Source organism: Citrus clementina, unplaced genomic scaffold (genome assembly GCF_000493195.1).
Source record: "Citrus clementina cultivar Clemenules unplaced genomic scaffold, Citrus_clementina_v1.0 scaffold_1, whole genome shotgun sequence".
In the NCBI taxonomy this organism is placed as follows: domain Eukaryota; kingdom Viridiplantae; phylum Streptophyta; class Magnoliopsida; order Sapindales; family Rutaceae; genus Citrus; species Citrus x clementina.
The window spans coordinates 6,074,635-6,094,938 of NW_006263303.1; the positions used below are offsets into that span (position 1 = coordinate 6,074,635).

At 34.0% G+C, this 20,304-nt stretch overlaps 1 protein-coding gene and 1 pseudogene across 1 annotated transcript; one reads left to right on the forward strand and one right to left on the reverse strand.

The window, feature by feature from the left end:
• Positions 1-7,285: 7,285 nt before the first annotated feature.
• Positions 7,286-8,905, reverse strand: LOC112095576 (gamma-terpinene synthase, chloroplastic-like). Its single transcript, XM_024177684.1, has 4 exons — positions 8,742-8,905; positions 8,290-8,431; positions 7,563-7,811; positions 7,286-7,351 (listed from the first exon to the last, which is right to left on the reverse strand). Exons 1-4 carry the CDS (start codon positions 8,903-8,905, stop codon positions 7,286-7,288), a joined length of 621 nt encoding a protein of 206 aa, XP_024033452.1.
• A 7,348-nt stretch (positions 8,906-16,253) lies between these two features.
• On the forward strand, positions 16,254-18,169 carry LOC112095577 (annotated as a pseudogene).
• Positions 18,170-20,304: the final 2,135 nt, after the last annotated feature.

Here is a 20,304-nt window from a genome sequence, read left to right on the forward strand (position 1 = left end):
GAATAACAAACACATGAGGCTCTGCATATATAAATGAATATTGAGAAATGAGGTATAATGGATTTTATGAGGTTGTTGATTCTATTTATGAGTATTGAATAAGTCGTAGTGCATTTATTTGCATTAACTATTGACTTTAATATCTTGTTGTGTTCTCATTCATGGTAATTGAAACATACATCTAATCAATTTTATCATTTTTTTAGTATTACTTTTTATTGAATTTATCACTTGGTTTTTTTTCTCTTTATTTAATGCTTGTTATAAATATTGGTATTTTGTGAAATACTATTCAAATTTAAACAAACTCGTTAATCTCTAGACATAGCGTGCAAGCGAAAAATATAACATCAAAAATAGTGACACATAAAATGAAATGAAAATAATAAAATAATTAAAGAGAATGGTACTCAAACGTAACCAAAAGAAAACCGTAGATTAACCAAATTTTAAAAAAATCTTGTGAATAGAAAATCCGATCCTCTTCTTCTCTCCATTTCTGCTAAAGAATATATATATATATATAGAAGGAAGAGAAAGCAAGAAGGCGAAAATTAACAGTGTCAATACTTCCATCTGCATCAAATTCAAGCATTAAATCGTGCTCCACCACATTGTCTCCTTACAGACTTAGGCTTATTTCCCTTCAGTATCAGCTCAAATATTGATGATTCCATGAATGAGCATTAAAGATGCTTTTATTTTTATTAATTATTAACTTGCACAACTAATTAATTTTGTCATTTTTAGTGTTATTATCTTTATTTAATTTATATGTCAGATTTTTTCTCTTTATTTAATCTATTGAAATTATTATCATTATTGTGAAAGCATTATTCCAAATTTTTGGATTTAAATTAAACTCTATGCATAGCGGCCAAAAAGTGACATCACAAAAAAGTGACATAGGAAATAAAATAAAATAACTAATAAAAACCACAATACTGGAATAGAGTCAATAGAAAACCGCAAATTACATATATAGACAAATGACTCCCCCTCTAAAATATTAGAGTAGAAGTATTGACAGAAGTTTAGAAATTAGGAAGGGTAAAATATTGGTGTTAAAAGTGTTTTTAAAGTACAAATAATTACACCCTAGTAGCAGATAGATATAGTATACAAGGGTGGGAATGCGTGCACATTTAAATTATCTTATACATTCCATTATTTTGCACACTCATTTATTAATTTTAAAATTAATTATACATTGTACACTTTTTAAAATGTAAAAAAATTTCTCGCTTTTTAGATTAATTATCTTTATTTACTCTCACACTCATGAGAAAACACACTAAAATAATTTCTCCAAATACTTCTTTTTATTAAAATTTAATTATTTGGTTAGATAATCAATTTTGCCAATAAACAAATAATGATCGACAACAAAACTAGATGAGCCAACAACTCGCATCAAAAGATTTCACCATTCAAAAGATCACAAGAAATAAACATTATAAATCAAACAAATAAATCAACTAAGCAAAAATGGTTATCACTTACATCACATTGCTTTTAGCAGGCTCTTGCTTGCTAGTTGGAAAGAAAAAAAAAGGGCATGAAAGTAGCATCCGAAAGATTATAATTAAACAATTGTACTTTCTGTGTTGCAAGGCTATGAAAAATTAATACTTTTTGTGTTGTAAACTAGAGATCAAATGGATCACACATATTTGTTCAACGGGTTAGGAAGAAAAATTATAGGGGTCAAATGGTAAGAAAAGTTAACAGATATAGATAAATTACATACAACAAATCAATACCATGTAACAAAAACAATATATCACATGCTCATAATGGATTAATTCCTTCTTTTATTAAAATATAGCATCAATTTCTCTACAATTGATGGTTATTGCAAAAGTATTCATTTGGCATAAGAGGAAAACTATTTAACAAAATCATGGGTTATAGATGATGGTGTAGTCTTGACTATCATGGTGATACTTATTGTAACATTCTTCTGGTGTAAGTCCAAAGCACTTGTCGCTATCAGGTGATATTGCAGAATTAGATTCTTGGCCGGTACTAGTGCTTGAAACATGTGAGTTTTCAGTGCTTGCAACCAAAAGCAAAGCCAAGATAATGAAACTGAGACTCTTCGACATGTTATAATTTCTAAACTTAATTGTAAACAACTTAATTAAAATTAAAAGGAGGTGATGCATAAGAAATACATGAGGCCCTATATATATGAATGAATATTGAGAAATGCGTTATAGTGGCCTTTATGATGCTTCCATGAATAAGCATTATATAAATCATATTATGTTTACTTTTATTAACTATTGACTTTAATATCTTGTTGCGTTATCATCAATGGTAACCAAAACAAACAACTAATTAATTTTATCCTTTTAGTATTATTTTATTCTTTTTTGTTGTTGTTTTTTTCTCTTTATTTAACCATATTCAAATTATTATTATTGCTATTGTGAAATTATAAATCTGAAAGTCAGTTTTTGCATTATTTTATTTACAATAACTTTTTAGCTATGTCTATATTAGTATATATTTTATATTCAATTTTTAGATTAATGTATTTTAGTATTAATAAATTCAATCACGATAATCTGATAACCGCTTAATATTAAAATTTAGTTTTCAATATTTATGTTATTTTATTAATTATAAAAATACTTTTTAGTAGATATATGTAAATTTTTTTAACTATACTTATTGTAATATTTTACTTTTAATATGATATTTATATATTATTTTTATGTTATGTATGTATGTATCTATGTCAGTTTACAGTAAATATATACTTAGATAATGATCAAAGAATATAATAGTAAAAAGGGGTTCTATGTGAGTGATGGATCTAGAAAAATAATTTACCGGGGGCTAGAATACATAAGAACAAGATGTAAAAACTAAAATTTTAGGGGTTTTCAGGTTTATGGAGGTTCATTTTTTTCTAATAGATTTAATAAAGGGATTAATTAAATAATAGTAAGACCACCCATATGAGTTATTGTGGGCTTTTAATTAAAGAGTGGACTTTTATAATTCTTATAGTTAAAATTTAATTTTTATGAATTTATGAGTTTATGGGAGGCTGTTTTTATAAATCCAACAGGGAATATTTTTATAGATTTGAAGGGGTCTAATTAGAAACTCAAGTAATTTTCTCTTTAATTTTTAGAATTTATTTTCTGGAGCGAAACTCAAACCCCACTGGTTATGTGCTAGATCTTTAGAATGATCTAATCTATACAAACCAAATATCTTCCTCTCTTTATGTAGTTAAAAATTAATTTTTAAGGGTTTTTTGTGTTTATGGGGACTATTTTTATAAATCCAACAAGGAGTATTTTTGCATATCTAATGGGTTCTAATTAGAAATTTACCTAATTTTCTCTTTAATTTTTGGAATTTACTTTCTTGAGCGGAGCTCAAACCCACTAATTTGTGCTAGGTCTTAAGGACGAACTAATCTATACAAATCAAATATCACTCCTCCTCACTCGTTCCCCATATCTTTTTTTACGATTTTGTCTATTATTGGCCATACTGAACCATTCAGTCATATTCATTGAGACTTTGAAAATGGTTGTTTATCTAATGGGATAAATGAAAAATCAACTTGGCAGAATTAATTTTTTGTTTTACATATAAGCATGTTATAGAGAAGACTTGACTAGAGAATTGAGTAATAAAAGGGCTTTTCCTTGAACTAGTAGAGTTGGCCAAAGCAAATCAAAGGCCCAAAAACAAACTGAGCTGCCGATTAAGTTTTGAATGATTAATAGTTGCTTTCATTATACAAAATACACCTACAACCACTTAATTTAAAAGGCCAACAGAGTGGTGCTGTTGGAGGTTTTTATTGTTTGTAAGGAGTTCTGTAAGAATATGAGAGAATTAACATGTTATTTTGAAAAAAATAATTAAAGTTGATCACGAGTGAGAGCTCCCATATTCTGGAAACTCTTAAACAAGAAAGAGCTTTTGATATCCCAATATAAGAATAAGTGACTGGCTAATTGTCGTGAGGAAAAGAAAAACAAAGAGATGAATCATGAATTTGAGTTTAATTTTGGAATTTTGATAAATTGATTAAGTAAACATTTAATTTTCTAGTTTAGTAAATAATGTTTTTAAACAAAATGAATATTTGAAGTACATTGCAGAGTGCAAATAACCTCACTCATTCCTAAATTACCCACATGTTAATTTACCATTAAAAACAATTTTATGATAATTTCTACTCTAGACACCTACTGACTACACTCATTAATAATTTATAAATAAACTAATATTATTTTCATCTTAAAAATTTACATCCCAGATTTCTTTTGTCGATCACAAGCGTAGAGATCTCATGGTTTCTATTTTTTCTGATCCAATCTGTAATATTTTTCATGCAATGAAAATCTTGGATATTCTTCTGTAACTAGCTTTTAGTTATGGCTTAAGTGAAATATTGAAGATAAAAGGTCTAGGGTTTTAAAATTATTTTGGTGGTTGTAGTGAGAAAATAAAAACTACGCTATTGTAATTGATAAGCAACAAAAGCATCAGACAAATCAACAAGAACCAAGGTCACCAGTTGTGACAAATATGGCAGTATTGTTGCCTTAGCTAAAGGGTTTACTGAGGACAGATTAAGGAAAGAACGACGCTGGTATACACTTCTAACGGACACAAGAGAAATCAGTGTACATGATTGAAGGAGTCCAACGGCCACAAGCCAAGTTTGATATAAAGCGCTCAACGTCATGATTCTTGGAAGTTAGTGTAATTGATACAATTTTGAGAACCTTTCATTTGTGCAAGCTTGATTTTGATAATCTGTGTATATAATGTAATGATCGAGCAAATACAAAAACAAGAAAACAAATTGTTTTCAATCAATCCTATATTTCTTTATGGTATCAGAGCCTATGGCTACAAAAATACAAACTAAGCCCAAACTCTCGATCCAGACATTCCACCAATGTGCAAGCCTAATTTCCATCAAACTCAACAACAATAATACCTTCTTTGAAGTCGCAAGTCCTGCCACTGCCACTCATAAGAAGCCTTGATCTAGAGCATCATATCAATGATGAAACAGTTCCACCAAGAAATATTTCTAGATGGAAAAAAGGTCAACAATCCTGAATTTACTATTTGGCAAAATAATGATGGATTACTCATGCCTTGGCTTCAGGGAATGATGAACGAAGATATAATGACCATTATAGTTGGATGCCTTTCCACTAGAGATATTTGGTTATTTGTGGAAGAGCACATGCTTCTGCAACTAAAGAACAATAATTTTGGTTGAAGAATAACTTTTACTCTTTAAAGAAGGGTTACTTAGAGCTTAAAGAATTCCTTAAGAAATTAAAAGGGCTTTGTGACAAACTTGCGGCAATCGGCAAGCCTATGTTAGATGAAGATCAAGTATTTCAGATGTCACATGCCCTTGGCTTAAAATACTCTGACTCTAAAATGGCAATTTTGATAAAAGCCTCCTTATCCATCAATAAAACAATTTACTTTTGCATCACATAATCAAAAGCAAGTGATAGTAAGTCTAAAGGAGAAAGAAAGTGTGAACCATAACGAGGCCTTTTTTGGCCAGCAAGCTAGAGCAAGAAATCATCCTGGGAGAGGCTCACAAGTGCAACCACCCATGAAGGTTCTAAAACCATGGAGGCTTTCTACACTCATGTAACACATATGGTAGCTTGTAGATAGTTCCATGTAATTATTGAGATAGGTAGATAGTTTTAAAGCATCATCTAGACATTTCCTTGTACCCTATAAATAGGAGGGGCCTCATTTGGCTCAACACACACAAGAAATCCAGCACTGACATTACTTAAAAGCACTATAAGCTTTCCTTGAGTAATAGAGTTCTTTCCTCCCATCTTGAACAAGTTTGAGTGAATACTCTTTCCCACTTTCGAATCCAGTAACGTTGTGAGTGAGCAAGGTTGACTTAGGACCAAGAGAGTGAGATTTAGCACCTAAGGCCCTGCAATTCAGTGAGGGATCAAGAGTGTCGTGATAGTTGGTATCAAAGCCGTAATCACTCTTGGGGTAATTGCGTCATTTAAAAGGAAGAATGTCGGACCTCACTTATGATGACCAAAGGGTAAGGGACCAAAATCCCAACTTGAAAAAGAGAAAGAACAAGAAGGAGAAGTCCGTGGATAGGCTGAACGCCATTGAGAATTGGGTTGTTCGTAGGGAGATTATTGTCTTTGAGATAAAGGAGCACCTCGAGATCTTCAAGCAAAAGATGAAAGAGGTTGATAATCTTGAGGGACAAATGGTTGACTTAAGCCAAGACATAATGGTGCAACATTAAAGTCTCAAGAAGTTCCAAGCTGTAGTGATGAACTAAATCGAGGGGCTAAGAGCTCAAGTGGAGGAGCTTTACACGGGTCATAAGGAGACCAAGAGCAATAGGGCACTTTGAAAGAAGACGGTGGCCAGCGAAATGCTCACCACTAATGCCATACCTTTAATAAAGATTGAGGTTCCTAAGACCAAAGAGGTACAAGGGCAAACGAAATGCCCAAGAGATTGACAATTTTCTGTGGTCCATGGAGAGGTACTTCGAAACCACCAATGTTCAATGCGAGTAAGAAGAGGTAAATATTACAATGGGGTATCTTGAAGATCACGCAACTACTTGGTGGCAATAGAAGCCTGCAAAGATTATACGCATGATGTGTATTATCAACACATGGGACTTGTTCAAGCGCGAGCCAAAGAAGTAATTTTATCCAGGGAGTGTAGCGTAAGAGGCTAACAAAAAGATGAGAGAACTGAAGCATATAGGGTCCATCTCGAGAACATGAACCCAAATGACTTGTTGTTCATCTTTATGGAAGGACTCTAACCATGGGCACAACGGGAGCTTCAATGGTACCAAGTGAATGACACCTCCACTACCCTCACTGAGGTAGATATACTTGTAGAATTTCGAAATGATGAATCATCTAAGCCAAAGAAGGATAATAAGCCCCAACATAGGAAATGTGGAGGTGCAAATTAAAAGGAGATAAGCTACCACATTATGATGGCTAAGAAAAACTGTCACAAAAGAATGATGGTTTGAAGGACGGTAAGGAGAAAGTCAAGCGTAAGCATAACTACTACCTATGTAATGTGGACTATTGGGTGACAAACTGCCTAAAGAAGAAAGCTTTCAACGCCATGTTCAACAAGCTCGAAGAGAAACAACTAAAGACACGAAATGTGGGTTTACAAATCGATCACGGTTCATCTTCATCCATGTCTGAGCAATCAAATCATGTATATGTTCACGAGCCTCTCTCTCTCAGACTCCAGCTTCATGCATGTAACATTGAATTGATTTATGAGCATCTCCCCTCTTCAGTTCATCCTAATAATTAATTCAATCAAACGTATTGTCAACAACATTAACAATTAACTAATTATCTAATAATCAGATTGTGAGTACTACAATTTGTTATGGAGAATATCCTATACTGCTGAGAATAATTCCTCAACTAATAATAAGAATATATTATGTTGTCAGTGGATATGAGATATCTTCCATAACAAATTTAATATTAAAAATGAATTAATTGTACCGATGATTTTCCCAAATCGTCTGCAAGTCGTAGAATTATTGATGACCAACGAATTATGTTGGGATAATCTTTCATGAATTCCAAGCCCTCCGTTGTTATTGGATTTGCTGTAGAAGTGTTTGCATGGACTAGAATTACAGGTGCTGCTACCAAAATCCAAGCATTTTCCATGTACTCTTGGAGTGTTGGTATGTAGCCGTTGTCGTACCACTTGGCCTCCACTAAATATGTTTTGCATAGATTTGCCCACTGAAAGTTTTATTTTTGTATATCGAATTGATTAATATAATATCAAATACAAAAGCATAAATTAAATTAATTAAAGGGAAATAATTTCCAAGCACCTCAAGAATATTATAAATATAATTAGTCACCATAAATTTCAAATGATATCTTGGCACTAACTCAAATTTTAATTTTATATCAACCAGGCATTTTTTTATTAACTCTATAGCTATCATTAAATAATTTAAGGTAAAAGACCAATTTACCCTAAAATGAAAAACACATGGTAAATTGGTGGTGCAAAATAATCTTTTATCTTATATTATTTTAATAGTGACTAACGGAGTTAAGACAAAAGTGATCGGTTTACATAAAATTAAAACTTGAAATGATGTAGAGATAATACTAGTTATCATAGCAGTTATTTAAACTTTTTGATATTCTTAAGGTGATTGGAGAATAATATTCCTTAATCAAAATGAAAGGTTTAATCTACTAGTACCGCTTTCTTAAGATAAGAAATGACCATGCCAACTCCTTGATCCCGAAGAGCATCAAAAGCCATTTCATTTATGGAATTATGGAGAGCAAGAAAGCACAACTTCGTATAGTCTGGAAGTTGCTCTATTGTAGTAGCGTCCCACCTAACAATGTAATACAACTAAATTAAAATAAGAGAGGTGTATAAATTTATAAATTCCTGAGTAATGATCTAGTGAATAATGTGCTCGCTTTATGCTGGGCAATACTATCAAGTGAATAATGTGCTCGCTTTATGCTGGGCAATACTATCACATAATTTATATAATTACTTCATAATTTTAACAATATTCATTAGGAATCACAAAATTATATCATGTGTCCAAGTGTTTATCATACGATGAGTACTAATCCTCACTAAATCATTTTCCATACACAATCATACGAATAGAAATGACATTAAATAAAAGTAACCTTTCAACTGCATCCGTGAAAAGTTCAAATTCGTCCAAAGTCCCAAAGACATCATAAACATCATCTATTGTTGTTATTAAGGCATTGACCATTGTAGACATCCGTCTACTATATCCAAAATCCGGTTCGAATATCACCCCCACGGTGCAGAAGAAATTCTCCATTATTCTGTCTCTTGCAAAATTCAACCTCTCCCCAAGTCCTGTTTTCTTCCACCACCTGACCACATAATTAATTAGCATGAAATTAATTGAGTTACATAAATACATGCTCAGTTAGATTTAATCATTCTTGAGTGAGGATCTCCACATTTTCACAAATGCTATTGTGAAGATAGCTCATTATGCAGAAGTGAAGAAGAAGAATCAGCATGGTGTTAATCCTTGTAACAAGAATGTCAAGTTACCAGCTGTCATTAGTACCACGTCAGAAGATCCAAGTCAGCAGCAGTTACCAGCTTAACTAACTTCACAATGCACACTCTGTATTTTATTATTGTTAGCTGAGTGAGCTTGTGTTTAATAATTAGTTAGTGAGCAATTAGTTAGAGTATGTAAACCATGTATAAATAGCTACATATTCGAGATTGTTAAACGATTTGGCCATCCCAATTTTCATACACTAATGCATTTGCTCAAACAAGTCAAGTCTATTAATATTTCTCACAATGTAAAACAACAAGCACTTACAATCATTTGTAAAGAATGTCAAATGAGAAAATCACATAGATTGCATTTTCCTGCTACTGAAACCAAAACAACCAAAATTCTTGAACTAATACATAGAGACCTCTAGGGCCCTTCACCTCATCCTTTCAAAGAGGGTTATTCATACTACATCAGCTTTGCAGATGACTTTAGTAAGTATACCTGGATTTTTCCTTTGAAACTAAAGTCAGCAGCCTTAGAAGTATTCAAACTCTTCAAACTGCAAGTTGAAAAATAATTTGATACCTCCATTAAGATGTTGCAATCTGATTAGGAAGGGGAATATAGACCATTCACTAGCTTTTTGAATCAATCTGGAATCCTATTTAGACACCCTTGTCCTTACACACATCATCAAAATGGGGTAGCTGAAAGAAAGCATAGACATGTTGTTGAACTAGGACTCACTTTACTAGCTTAAGCTCACTTACCTTTTAAATTTTGGTGGAACACCTTTCATACAGCAGTGTATCACATTAATAGATTACCCTCTGCCACTCTTCATTTTGATACACCCTATGAGAAATTGTTCAATCATAAACCAGATTATAACATGCTTAGATGTTTTGGTTGTTGTTGTTATCCCTACTTAAGAGATTATAATAGACATAAATTTGACTATCATTCGAGTAAATGCATTTTTGTTTGATATAGTCCATCTCACAAAGGGTATAAGTTTCTTCATCCTTCTGGAAAAGTATACATAGCTAGACATGTTTTTGATGAAAATACATTTCCTTACTCAAATATTTACGAGTCACAGAAATCCAATTTTTGCTCTCCTATTCTTCTTACTCCTCAACAAGTCTATCATCTCACTACTCTATCTGTAACTCCTTTTTTTCCTGATGGCAGCTTGACTAATCCTGACTCTGTAAGTTCCAATTGCAGTGGTTCTGACCACTTGGTTAACTCAGCTTCAACCCAGTACACTATACCAGAAGAACCTATAAAATCTCATATTTACCTGTTCAACCTACATCGTCTCCATCCACTTCACCTAACAATCAACCAATACATATTTCATCCAATATACAAACATCAATAATCATTCAACAACCCTCATCTCAACCAAACACACACCAAATGATCACCAGGAGTAAAGCTGGTATCTTTAAACCCAAAGTATACACAACAGTTCTTGAACACAAGGAACCAGATACAGTTCATGAGGCATTACATGATCCAAATTGGTTTGCAGCTATGAAAAATGAATTTGATGCTTTAACTCGTAACAATACAGGGTCATTAGTTCCAAGAACAAGTGATCAAAATATAGTTGGCAATAAGTGGGTATAAAGAGTTAAACACAACACTGATGGCAGTTTAGCTAAGTATAAAGCTTGGTTAGTGGCAAAGGGTTTTCAGCAGATTGCAAGGGTGAACTATTTTGAAACTTTCAGTCCAGTGATAAAACCAGCCACTGTCAGAGTTGTGCTAAGTCTTGGAGTGATGAATCAATGATCAATTAGGCAAGTTGATACAGAGTGTGCATTGTGAAGTTAGTTAAGCTGGTAACTGCTGCTGACTTGGATCTTCTGACGTGGCACTAATGACAGCTGGTAACTTGACATTCTTGTTACAAGACTTAACACCATACTGATTCTTCTTCTTCACTTCTGCATAATGAGCTATCTTCACAGCCCCCCTCAAACTTAAAGGACATGGAAAGACATTGAGTTTGTCCCTTAAGTAATTGAACTGAGGAGAAGATAAGGGCTTGGTTAGGATATCTGCAATCTGATCTTCACTTGGCACATAACAGATTTTGAGGTCACCAGCTAACACTTTATCTCGAATAAAATGAACATCAATCTCAATGTGTTTAGTTCTTGAATGGAACACAAGATTCTTTGCTAGTTGTGTTGCACTTATATTATCACACCATATTGTTGGTCTCTCTACACAGCATACTCTCATTTCCAGAAACAATGATTTTAACCAAGCTATTTCTAAAGTAGCTGAAGCAAGTGCCCTATATTCACTCTTAGCTGAAGATTTAGTGACTACTGTTTGCTTCTTCGAAGACCATGAAATCATATTATTTCCAAGATACACACAGTAAGCTCCAATTGATTTTCTATCATCCAAGTCACTTCCCCAATCTGCATCAGTGAATGAAGTAAGTTTCATATCACCATCCTTAACAAACTTTAAGCCATAATCATGTGTCTCCTTTAGATATTTAAGAACCCTTTTGCAAGCCATAAGATGTTGCATAGTTGGTACAGATACATATTGGCTCAGCTTATGAACAGAATAAGCAATTTCTGGTCTTGTCAAGATCGGGTACTGGAGACCACCTACAATGCTTCTATAATGAGTAGCATCTTTAACATAGTAACCCAATTCTCCTTTAACTATCTTCTGCAACTTTGAGTCCTTGCCACTACACATTGGTGTTATCACTTCTTTACAATCAAGCATATCTACTTTAGCAAGCAAATCTCTTATATACTTCTTCTGAGACAAATAAATGCAATCTTGACCATACAACACTTATATACCAAGGAAATAAGACAATCTTCCTAAGTCTTTCAAAGCAAAAATAGTATTAAATTGTTGAATGAAGCTGTCCAATTCTCCACTGTTAGGTCCAGTAACTAATATGTCATCAACATATATCAATACCATAATGAGTGACAATTTAGTTCTTCTTAAGAATAAAGAAGAATCAGATTTGGAATTTCTGAAACCCCATTGCAAAAGACATCCTCTGAGCTTTTCAAACCAAGCTCTAGGAGCTTGCTTAAGACCATATAATGCTTTGTGTAATCTGCAAACATAGTTAGGTTTGCTTTTATCAACAAATCCTTCAGGTTGCTACATAGACACCTCTTCTGACAACTCACCATTTAAGAATGCATTGTTGATATCCACCTGTCTAATTATCCACTGATTGATCACTGCAAGATTAAGAACTACTCTAACTGTTGCTGGCTTTATCACTGGACTAAAGGTATCAAAATAATTCACACCTTCAATCTGTTGAAACCCTTTTGCCACCAACCGAGCCTTATAGTTAGCTACACTGCCATCAGTATTATACTTTATCCTATACGCCCACTTATTCCCAACAATTTTCTGGTTTTCTGTTCTTGGTACTAAAGACCAAGTTCTATTTTCGATTAGTGCGTCATACTCATTTTTCATAGCTGTAAACTAATTTGTATCTTGCAAAGCTTCATAACAGTATACATTTTTTGTTTAAAAATACCTGCTTTTCCTCTTGTCATCATGGGGTGATTGTTTTGTAAAGGTTGAATATTGTTTGAGGTTATTTGAGATTGAGATGGTAATTGAATTGGAGAAAAATCTGAAGTGTTTGGTGAGTTTTTTTCATGAGTAGGTTCAAGAGCAGAATTAAGATTTGGTGTTTGAAGTTGGGTACCCTCATTTGCTTGGAGGTGATCTGCTAGTGGGAACAGTTCTGTGCTGTTGGAACATGTTGGAGGACAGGATTCAAAACTGCTATCACAAGGATTTGACACAACATGAAGAGTGGACAAATGAAAAACTTGATGAGGAGACAAAGTATAGCTACATATTGGTTGTATTTTGCTTTCATAATTGAAATTAGGATCTGAAGAGAAAGGAAATGCATTTTCATCAAATATGACATGCCTTGCTATGTATATACGATCAGAATGATGCAGACATTTATATCCTTTGTGAGCAGGGCTATAACCAATGAATATGCATTTACTTGTGTGATAATCAAACTTATGGTTATTGTAATCTCTCAAGTATGGATAGCAAGCACATCCAAAACATTTCAGCATCTTATAATCAGCTTTATGTTTGAAAAGTTTTTCATATGGTGTCAACATTTTAAGAGCTGAAGTTGGTAACCTATTGATATGATAAACTGAAGCATGGAAAGAATCCCACCAAAAATTCAAAGGAAGCTTAGCTTGAGCTAACAATGTAAGACCCAATTCTACCACTTGTCTGTGCTTTCTCTCAACTAAGTCATTCTGATGATGAGTATGTGGACAAGAGTGCCTAAATAAAATAATTTAAAAATTCAGTGAATGATCTGTATTCTCCCCTCCAGTCAGATTGTAGTATCTTAATGGTTGTTTGGAACTGGTTTTCAACTTGCAACATGTATAGCTTAAAAACTTCTAAAGCTTCTTATTTTAATTTCAATGGGTAAATCCAAGTATATCTAGTGAAATCGTCAACAAAGCTAATATAATATCTAAACCATTCTCTTGAAATAACTGGTGAGGGACCTCAAAGATCAGTGTGTATAAGTTCAAGTGCTGATTTGGTTTTGATTTCTGTAATTGGGAAGTGCAATTTGTGTATTTTACCCAACTGACATACTTCACAGAAATGCTATGTTGCTTGTTTAACCATATTCATAGAGAACTTATCAGTATGATGAAGTTTGAGTAAATGCAATAAGCTTTGAGAATTTGGGTGGCCAAATCTTCTGTGTAAAAGAGCTATTTTATTAGGCTTATCAGAACATACATCAATACCATTCTATAAACAAATGTTTGGATTATTTATGAACTCTACATATGGCATATGAGAAGCAAGGTGACAGAATGATAACATTGACAGAGGTTTATTGGCTTGACTATGAGACACAACAGATGATGACTCAAAATTCTTGGTGGAAGACATAAGTTTGACCAGCAGTTTATACAATCCTTTCTCAGCAATGCCCTGCATTAGAACTTGTCCCTTCAGCAAATCCTTCACAACACAAAATGATCCAAGAAATTCAACAGAAATGTCATTGTCAGTGGTAAGTTTGGAAATGCTTATTAGGTTCTTTGTGATAGAGGGAACGAGCAAAATATCTTTAAGTGCAATATGTGAATCTGCAGGTTGAGATTTTGAACTCTTGAATGAAAAATAAGAATCACCAATATGAGTTATTGATAAACCTTCACCATTACCAATAATGAGCTTATTATTACCTCTAAACTCATCTCTAATATTCAGATTTCCCATGTTGTTGGTCAGATGATGAGTGGCACCACTGTCCAGGTACCAGCCTTCATCTGCAGGTCCTTCACAATGTGCACCAGAAGTAGCTCCAGCCTAGGGTATACCAGAATAGTCAGATACACAAGAATGTCCAGAATGTGACATTTGTAATCTAGTACTATTGACAGGCCATGGATCATCATTTGTTGAATAGTAAGGCATGTATGCAGGTTCATAATTAGCTATATAAGCAGACTTTGAACCTTTTTCTCTCTGAAATTGTCTTGGTGGCTGAGGTATGTAATTTTCTTCAAATTTGTGCCAACATTCAACAGCTGTATGTCCTGCTTTGAAGCAAATCTGACATGTATTCATGGAATCATCACTGTTGGATGCTTGTGATTCAAAAGAAGGCAAATTACCAGTACCAGAAAAACCAGTACTTCTAAATGAACCTCTTCCAGAAGAACCAAATCTATTACTTCCCATCATCATTTGATTTCTTCCATGATTACCAAAATGACCAGTTCCAACAGGAAAACCTCTTGGATGTGAGTTTAAAAATATTCATCTATCATTAAACATGCCATTTCTACCACCTGAATGACCATTATAATTGCCCTGGAAACCTCTTGTATATCCTCCTCTCCTAGCTTGACCTCTTATTTGAGCATAGTATGCATTCATCATACTATTATTATTCCAGTTAGACATATTAGCATAGTTTGCATTAAACATGTGCTTTTCACTTTGACTTTGTTCAAGTCTGGCTTCATGAGTGAGTAATAAAGCACAAGCATCATTATAATCCAATTTGCTTGCTGTGATAAAAGTAGTTAACTCCAAATAGCCAGCTCCTAAACCATTGAGAATTTATTGCAACATATCTCTATCTAATACAGGACTACCAGCACACGCCAATTTGTCTGTAACTTGTTTCATTTTTAAGCAATATTCTTCAATACTTAGTAATTCTTTTCTTAAGACACTCATCTCATACTTAAGTTGAAGAACTCTACCCTCAGATTGTACACCAAACCTTTTCTTTAATGTTTTCCATACATCAAATGAAGTATTACATGAGTGAACTAGACTGAGAATACCTTCAGTTGTTGAGCTAAGAAGCCAGCTGAGTAATGTTTGATCTTGAGATCTCCAAACTGTGTATTCAGGATTCTCGATCTGTTGAGAAGATCCAGCAACTCCAGAAGTTGCTCCAGCAAAGCTTGATGATGCTATAAATCGATTTGGTGCAATCTTTTCTCCATTAATGTATCCTTCAAGTCGATTTCCTCTAATGGAGGCCAGCACTTGATTTTTCCAAAGCATGTAGTTAGATCTATCTAATTTGATTGGTGTGATGAAAGAAAAAGTTGTTTGATTTGTAGCTACTGTATTTTGATTGCTTGAGGTTGCCATGAATGGCTCTGATACCATGAAGAAATTGTAAAAGTTGATAAGTGCTGCTATTTGGCAACTGAGAAAAATAGAGGAAAATTTCTTATTTCATTAATGAACTGATATTTTGTACACATTAACAATCTCGAATATGTAGCTATTTATACATGCTTTACATACTCTAACTAATTGCTCACTAACTAATTATTAAACACAAGCTCACTCAGCTAACAATAACAAAATACAGAGTGTGCGTTGTGAAGTTAGTTAAGCTGGTAACTGCTGCTGACTTGGATCTTCTGACGTGGCACTAATGACAACTGGTAACTTGACATTCTGGTTACAAGGCTTAACACTATGCTGATTCTTCTTCTTCACTTCTGCATAATGAGCTATCTTCACAATAGCATTTGTGAAAATGTGGAGATTCGCACTCAAGAATGATTAAATCTAACTGAGAATGTATTCATGTAACTCAATTAATTTCATGCTAATTAATTATGTGGTCAGGTGGTGGAAGAAAACAGGACTTGGGGAGAGGTTGAATTTTGCAAGAGACAGAATAATGGAGAATTTCTTCTGGACCGTAGGGGTGATATTCGAACCGGATTTTGGATATAGTAGACGGATGTCTACAATGGTCAACGCCTTAATAACAACAATAGATGATGTTTATGATGTCTATGGGACTTTGGACGAACTTGAACTTTTCAGGGATGCAGTTGAGAGGTTACTTTTATTTAATGTCATTTCTATCCGTATGATTGTGTATGGAAAATGATTTAGTGAGGATTAGTACTCATCGTATGATAAACACTTGGACACATGATATAATTTTGTGATTCCTAATGAATATTGTTAAAATTATGAAGTAATTATATAAATTATGTGATAGTATTGCCCAACATAAAGTGAGCACATTATTCACTAGATCATTACTCAAGAATTTATAAATTTATACACCTCTCTTATTTTAATTTAGTTGTATTACATTGTTAGGTGGGACGCTACTACAATAGAGCAACTTTCAGACTATACGAAGTTGTGCTTTCTTGCTCTCCATAATTCCATAAATGAAATGGCTTTTGATGCTCTTCGGGATCAAGGAGTTGGCATGGTCATTTCTTATCTTAAGAAAGCGGTACTAGTAGATTAAACCTTTCATTTTGATTAAGGAATATTATTCTCCAATCACCTTAAGAATATCAAAAAGTTTAAATAACTGCTATGATAACTAGTATTATCTCTACATCATTTCAAGTTTTAATTTTATGTAAACCGATCACTTTTGTCTTAACTCCGTTAGTCACTATTAAAATAATATAAGATAAAAGATTATTTTGCACCACCAATTTACCATGTGTTTTTCATTTTAGGGTAAATTGGTCTTTTACCTTAAATTATTTAATGATAGCTATAGAGTTAATAAAAAAATGCCTGGTTGATATAAAATTAAAATTTGAGTTAGTGCCAAGATATCATTTGAAATTTATGGTGACTAATTATATTTATAATATTCTTGAGGTGCTTGGAAATTATTTCCCTTTAATTAATTTAATTTATGCTTTTGTATTTGATATTATATTAATCAATTCGATATACAAAAATAAAACTTTCAGTGGGCAAATCTATGCAAAACATATTTAGTGGAGGCCAAGTGGTACGACAACGGCTACATACCAACACTCCAAGAGTACATGGAAAATGCTTGGATTTTGGTAGCAGCACCTGTAATTCTAGTCCATGCAAACACTTCTACAGCAAATCCAATAACAACGGAGGGCTTGGAATTCATGAAAGATTATCCCAACATAATTCGTTGGTCATCAATAATTCTACGACTTGCAGACGATTTGGGAAAATCATCGGTACAATTAATTCATTTTTAATATTAAATTTGTTATGGAAGATATCTCATATCCACTGACAACATAATATATTCTTATTATTAGTTGAGGAATTATTCTCAGCAGTATAGGATATTCTCCATAACAAATTGTAGTACTCACAATCTGATTATTAGATAATTAGTTAATTGTTAATGTTGTTGACAATACGTTTGATTGAATTAATTATTAGGATGAACTGAAGAGGGGAGATGCTCATAAATCAATTCAATGTTACATGCATGAAGCTGGAGTCTGAGAGAGAGAGGCTCGTGAACATATACATGATTTGATTGCTCAGACATGGATGAAGATGAACCGTGATCGATTTGTAAACCCACATTTCGTGTCTGACGTTTTTGTTGGGATTGCAATGAATTTGGCGAGGATGTCTCAATGCATGTACCAATTTGGAGAAGGTCACGGACACGGTGTTCAAGAAATTACTAAAGCTCGTGTTTTATCTTTAATTGTTGATCCCATTGCTTAATTAATTATATATAACTAAGCCTTGAATAAAAGAAAAACATGATGATGCTCCGGCTAATAATAATTCAATAAAATGATATATATGGTTACATACTGAGATCCTTTTGTTTGCAATTTTTTTATTTTTATAAATAAATGTTGTTTCAATTTCCTATCTCATTGTCATCTTTGTAGTACTTTGCAGGAAATCGTTTCAGCATTTTTCATTTAGATATTTGGATTAAAAAAGTGACAAAGCACTAATAAAATGAACTATATAACATCGTCAATTAACGTACACTATAACACTACAAGGCATTATTTATTAACATTTTATCAGCCTTTAGTCCCTTTAGCAATTTTCATTTAAAAATTATATATCTCAGGGCATACTGTCTACATACCGACTTTTTTTCATTTGATAGAAATATCTAAATATAATTTTTTTAGGACCAATAAGCTCTTAAAATTTCAGAGGCAACTTATGTCGGCGGCTGTAGCTGGTGGCACCTTTAGTTGTTTCTCTTCGAGCTCGTTGAACGTGGCGTTGAAAGCTTTCTTCTTTAGGCAGTTTGTCACCCAATAGTCCACATTACAAAGGTAGTAGTTATGCTTACGCTTGACTTTCTCCTTACCGTCCTTCAAACTATCCTTCTTTTGTGACAGTTTTTCCTAGCCATCATAATGTGGTAGCTTCTCTCCTTTTAATTTGCACCTCCACATTTCCTATGTTGGGGCTTATCATCCTTTTTTGGCTTAGATGATTCATCATTTCGAAATTCTACAAGTATATCTACCTCAGTGAGGGCAGTGGAGGTGTCATTCACTCGGTACCATTGAAGCTCCCGTTGTGCCCATGGTTAGAGTCCTTCCATAAAGATGAACAACAAGTCATTTGGGCTCATGTTCTCAAGATGGACCCTGTATGCTTCAGTTCTCTCATCTTTTTGTTAGCCTCTTGCGCTACACTCCCTGGATAAAATTGCTTCTTTGGCTAGCGCTTGAACAAGTCCCATGTGTTGATAATACATATCCTGCGTATAATCTTTGCATGCTTCTATTGCCACCAAGTAGTTGTGTGATCTTCAAGATACCCCATCGTAATATTTACCTCTTCTTGCTCGAATTGAACATTGGTGGTTTCGAAGTACCTCTCTATGGACCACAGAAAATTGTCAATCTCTTGGGCATTTCGTTTGCCCTTGTACCTCTTTGGTCTCAGGAACCTCAATCTTTATTAAAGGTACGACAGTAGTGGTGAGCACTTCGCTGGCCACCGCCTACTTTCAAAGTGCCCTATTGCTCTTGGTCTCCTTATGACCCGTGTAAAGCTCCTCCACATGAGCTCTTAGCCCCTCGATTTAGTTCATCACTTCAGCTTGGAACTTCTTGAGACTTTAGTGTTGCACCATCATGTCTTGGCTTAAGTCAACCATTTGTCCCTCAAGATTATCAATCTCTTTCATCTTTTGCTTGAAGATCTCGAGGCGCTCCTTTATCTCAAAGACAACAATCTCCCTACGAACAACCCAATTCTCAATGGCGTTCAGCCTATCCACGGACTTCTCCTTATTGTTCTTTCTCTTTTTCAAGTAGGGATTTTGGTCCCTACCCTTTGGTCATCATAAGTGAGGTCCGACATTCTTCCTTTTAAATGACGCAATTACCCCAAGAGTGATTACGACTTTGATACCAACTATCACGACCCTCTTGATCCCTCACTGAATCGCAGGGCCGTAGGTGCTAAATCTCACTCTCTTGGTCCTAAGTCAACCTTGGTCACTCACAACGTTACTGGATTCGAAAGTGGGAAAGAGTATTCACTCAAACTTGCTCAAGATGGGAGGAAAGAACTCTATTACTCAAGGAAAGCTTATAGTGCTTTTAAGTAATGTTAGTGCTGGATTTCTTGTGTGTGTTGAGCCAAATCAGGCCCCTCCTATTTATAGGGTACAAGGAAATGTCTAGATGATGCTTTAAAACTATCTACCTATCTCAATAATTACATGGAGCTATCTACAAGCTACCACATGCGTTACATAAGTGTAGAAAGCCTCCATGGTTTTAGAACCTTCATGAGTGGTTGCACTTTTGAGCCTCTCCCATGATGATTTCTTGCTCTAGCTTGCTGGCCAAAAAAGGCCTCGTTATGGTTCA

Bases quoted from the DNA above. Each gene is read 5' to 3' on its own strand.
- LOC112095576 (XM_024177684.1), bottom strand. From the start codon at position 8,905: ATGGAGAATTTCTTCTGCACCGTGGGGGTGATATTCGAACCGGATTTT. The intron at 8,432-8,741 runs GTTACTTTTATT...TTACATTGTTAG, and splicing joins TTCACGGATGCAGTTGAAAG to GTGGGACGCTACTACAATAG. The intron at 7,812-8,289 runs GTACTAGTAGAT...TAAAACTTTCAG, and splicing joins TTTCTTATCTTAAGAAAGCG to TGGGCAAATCTATGCAAAAC.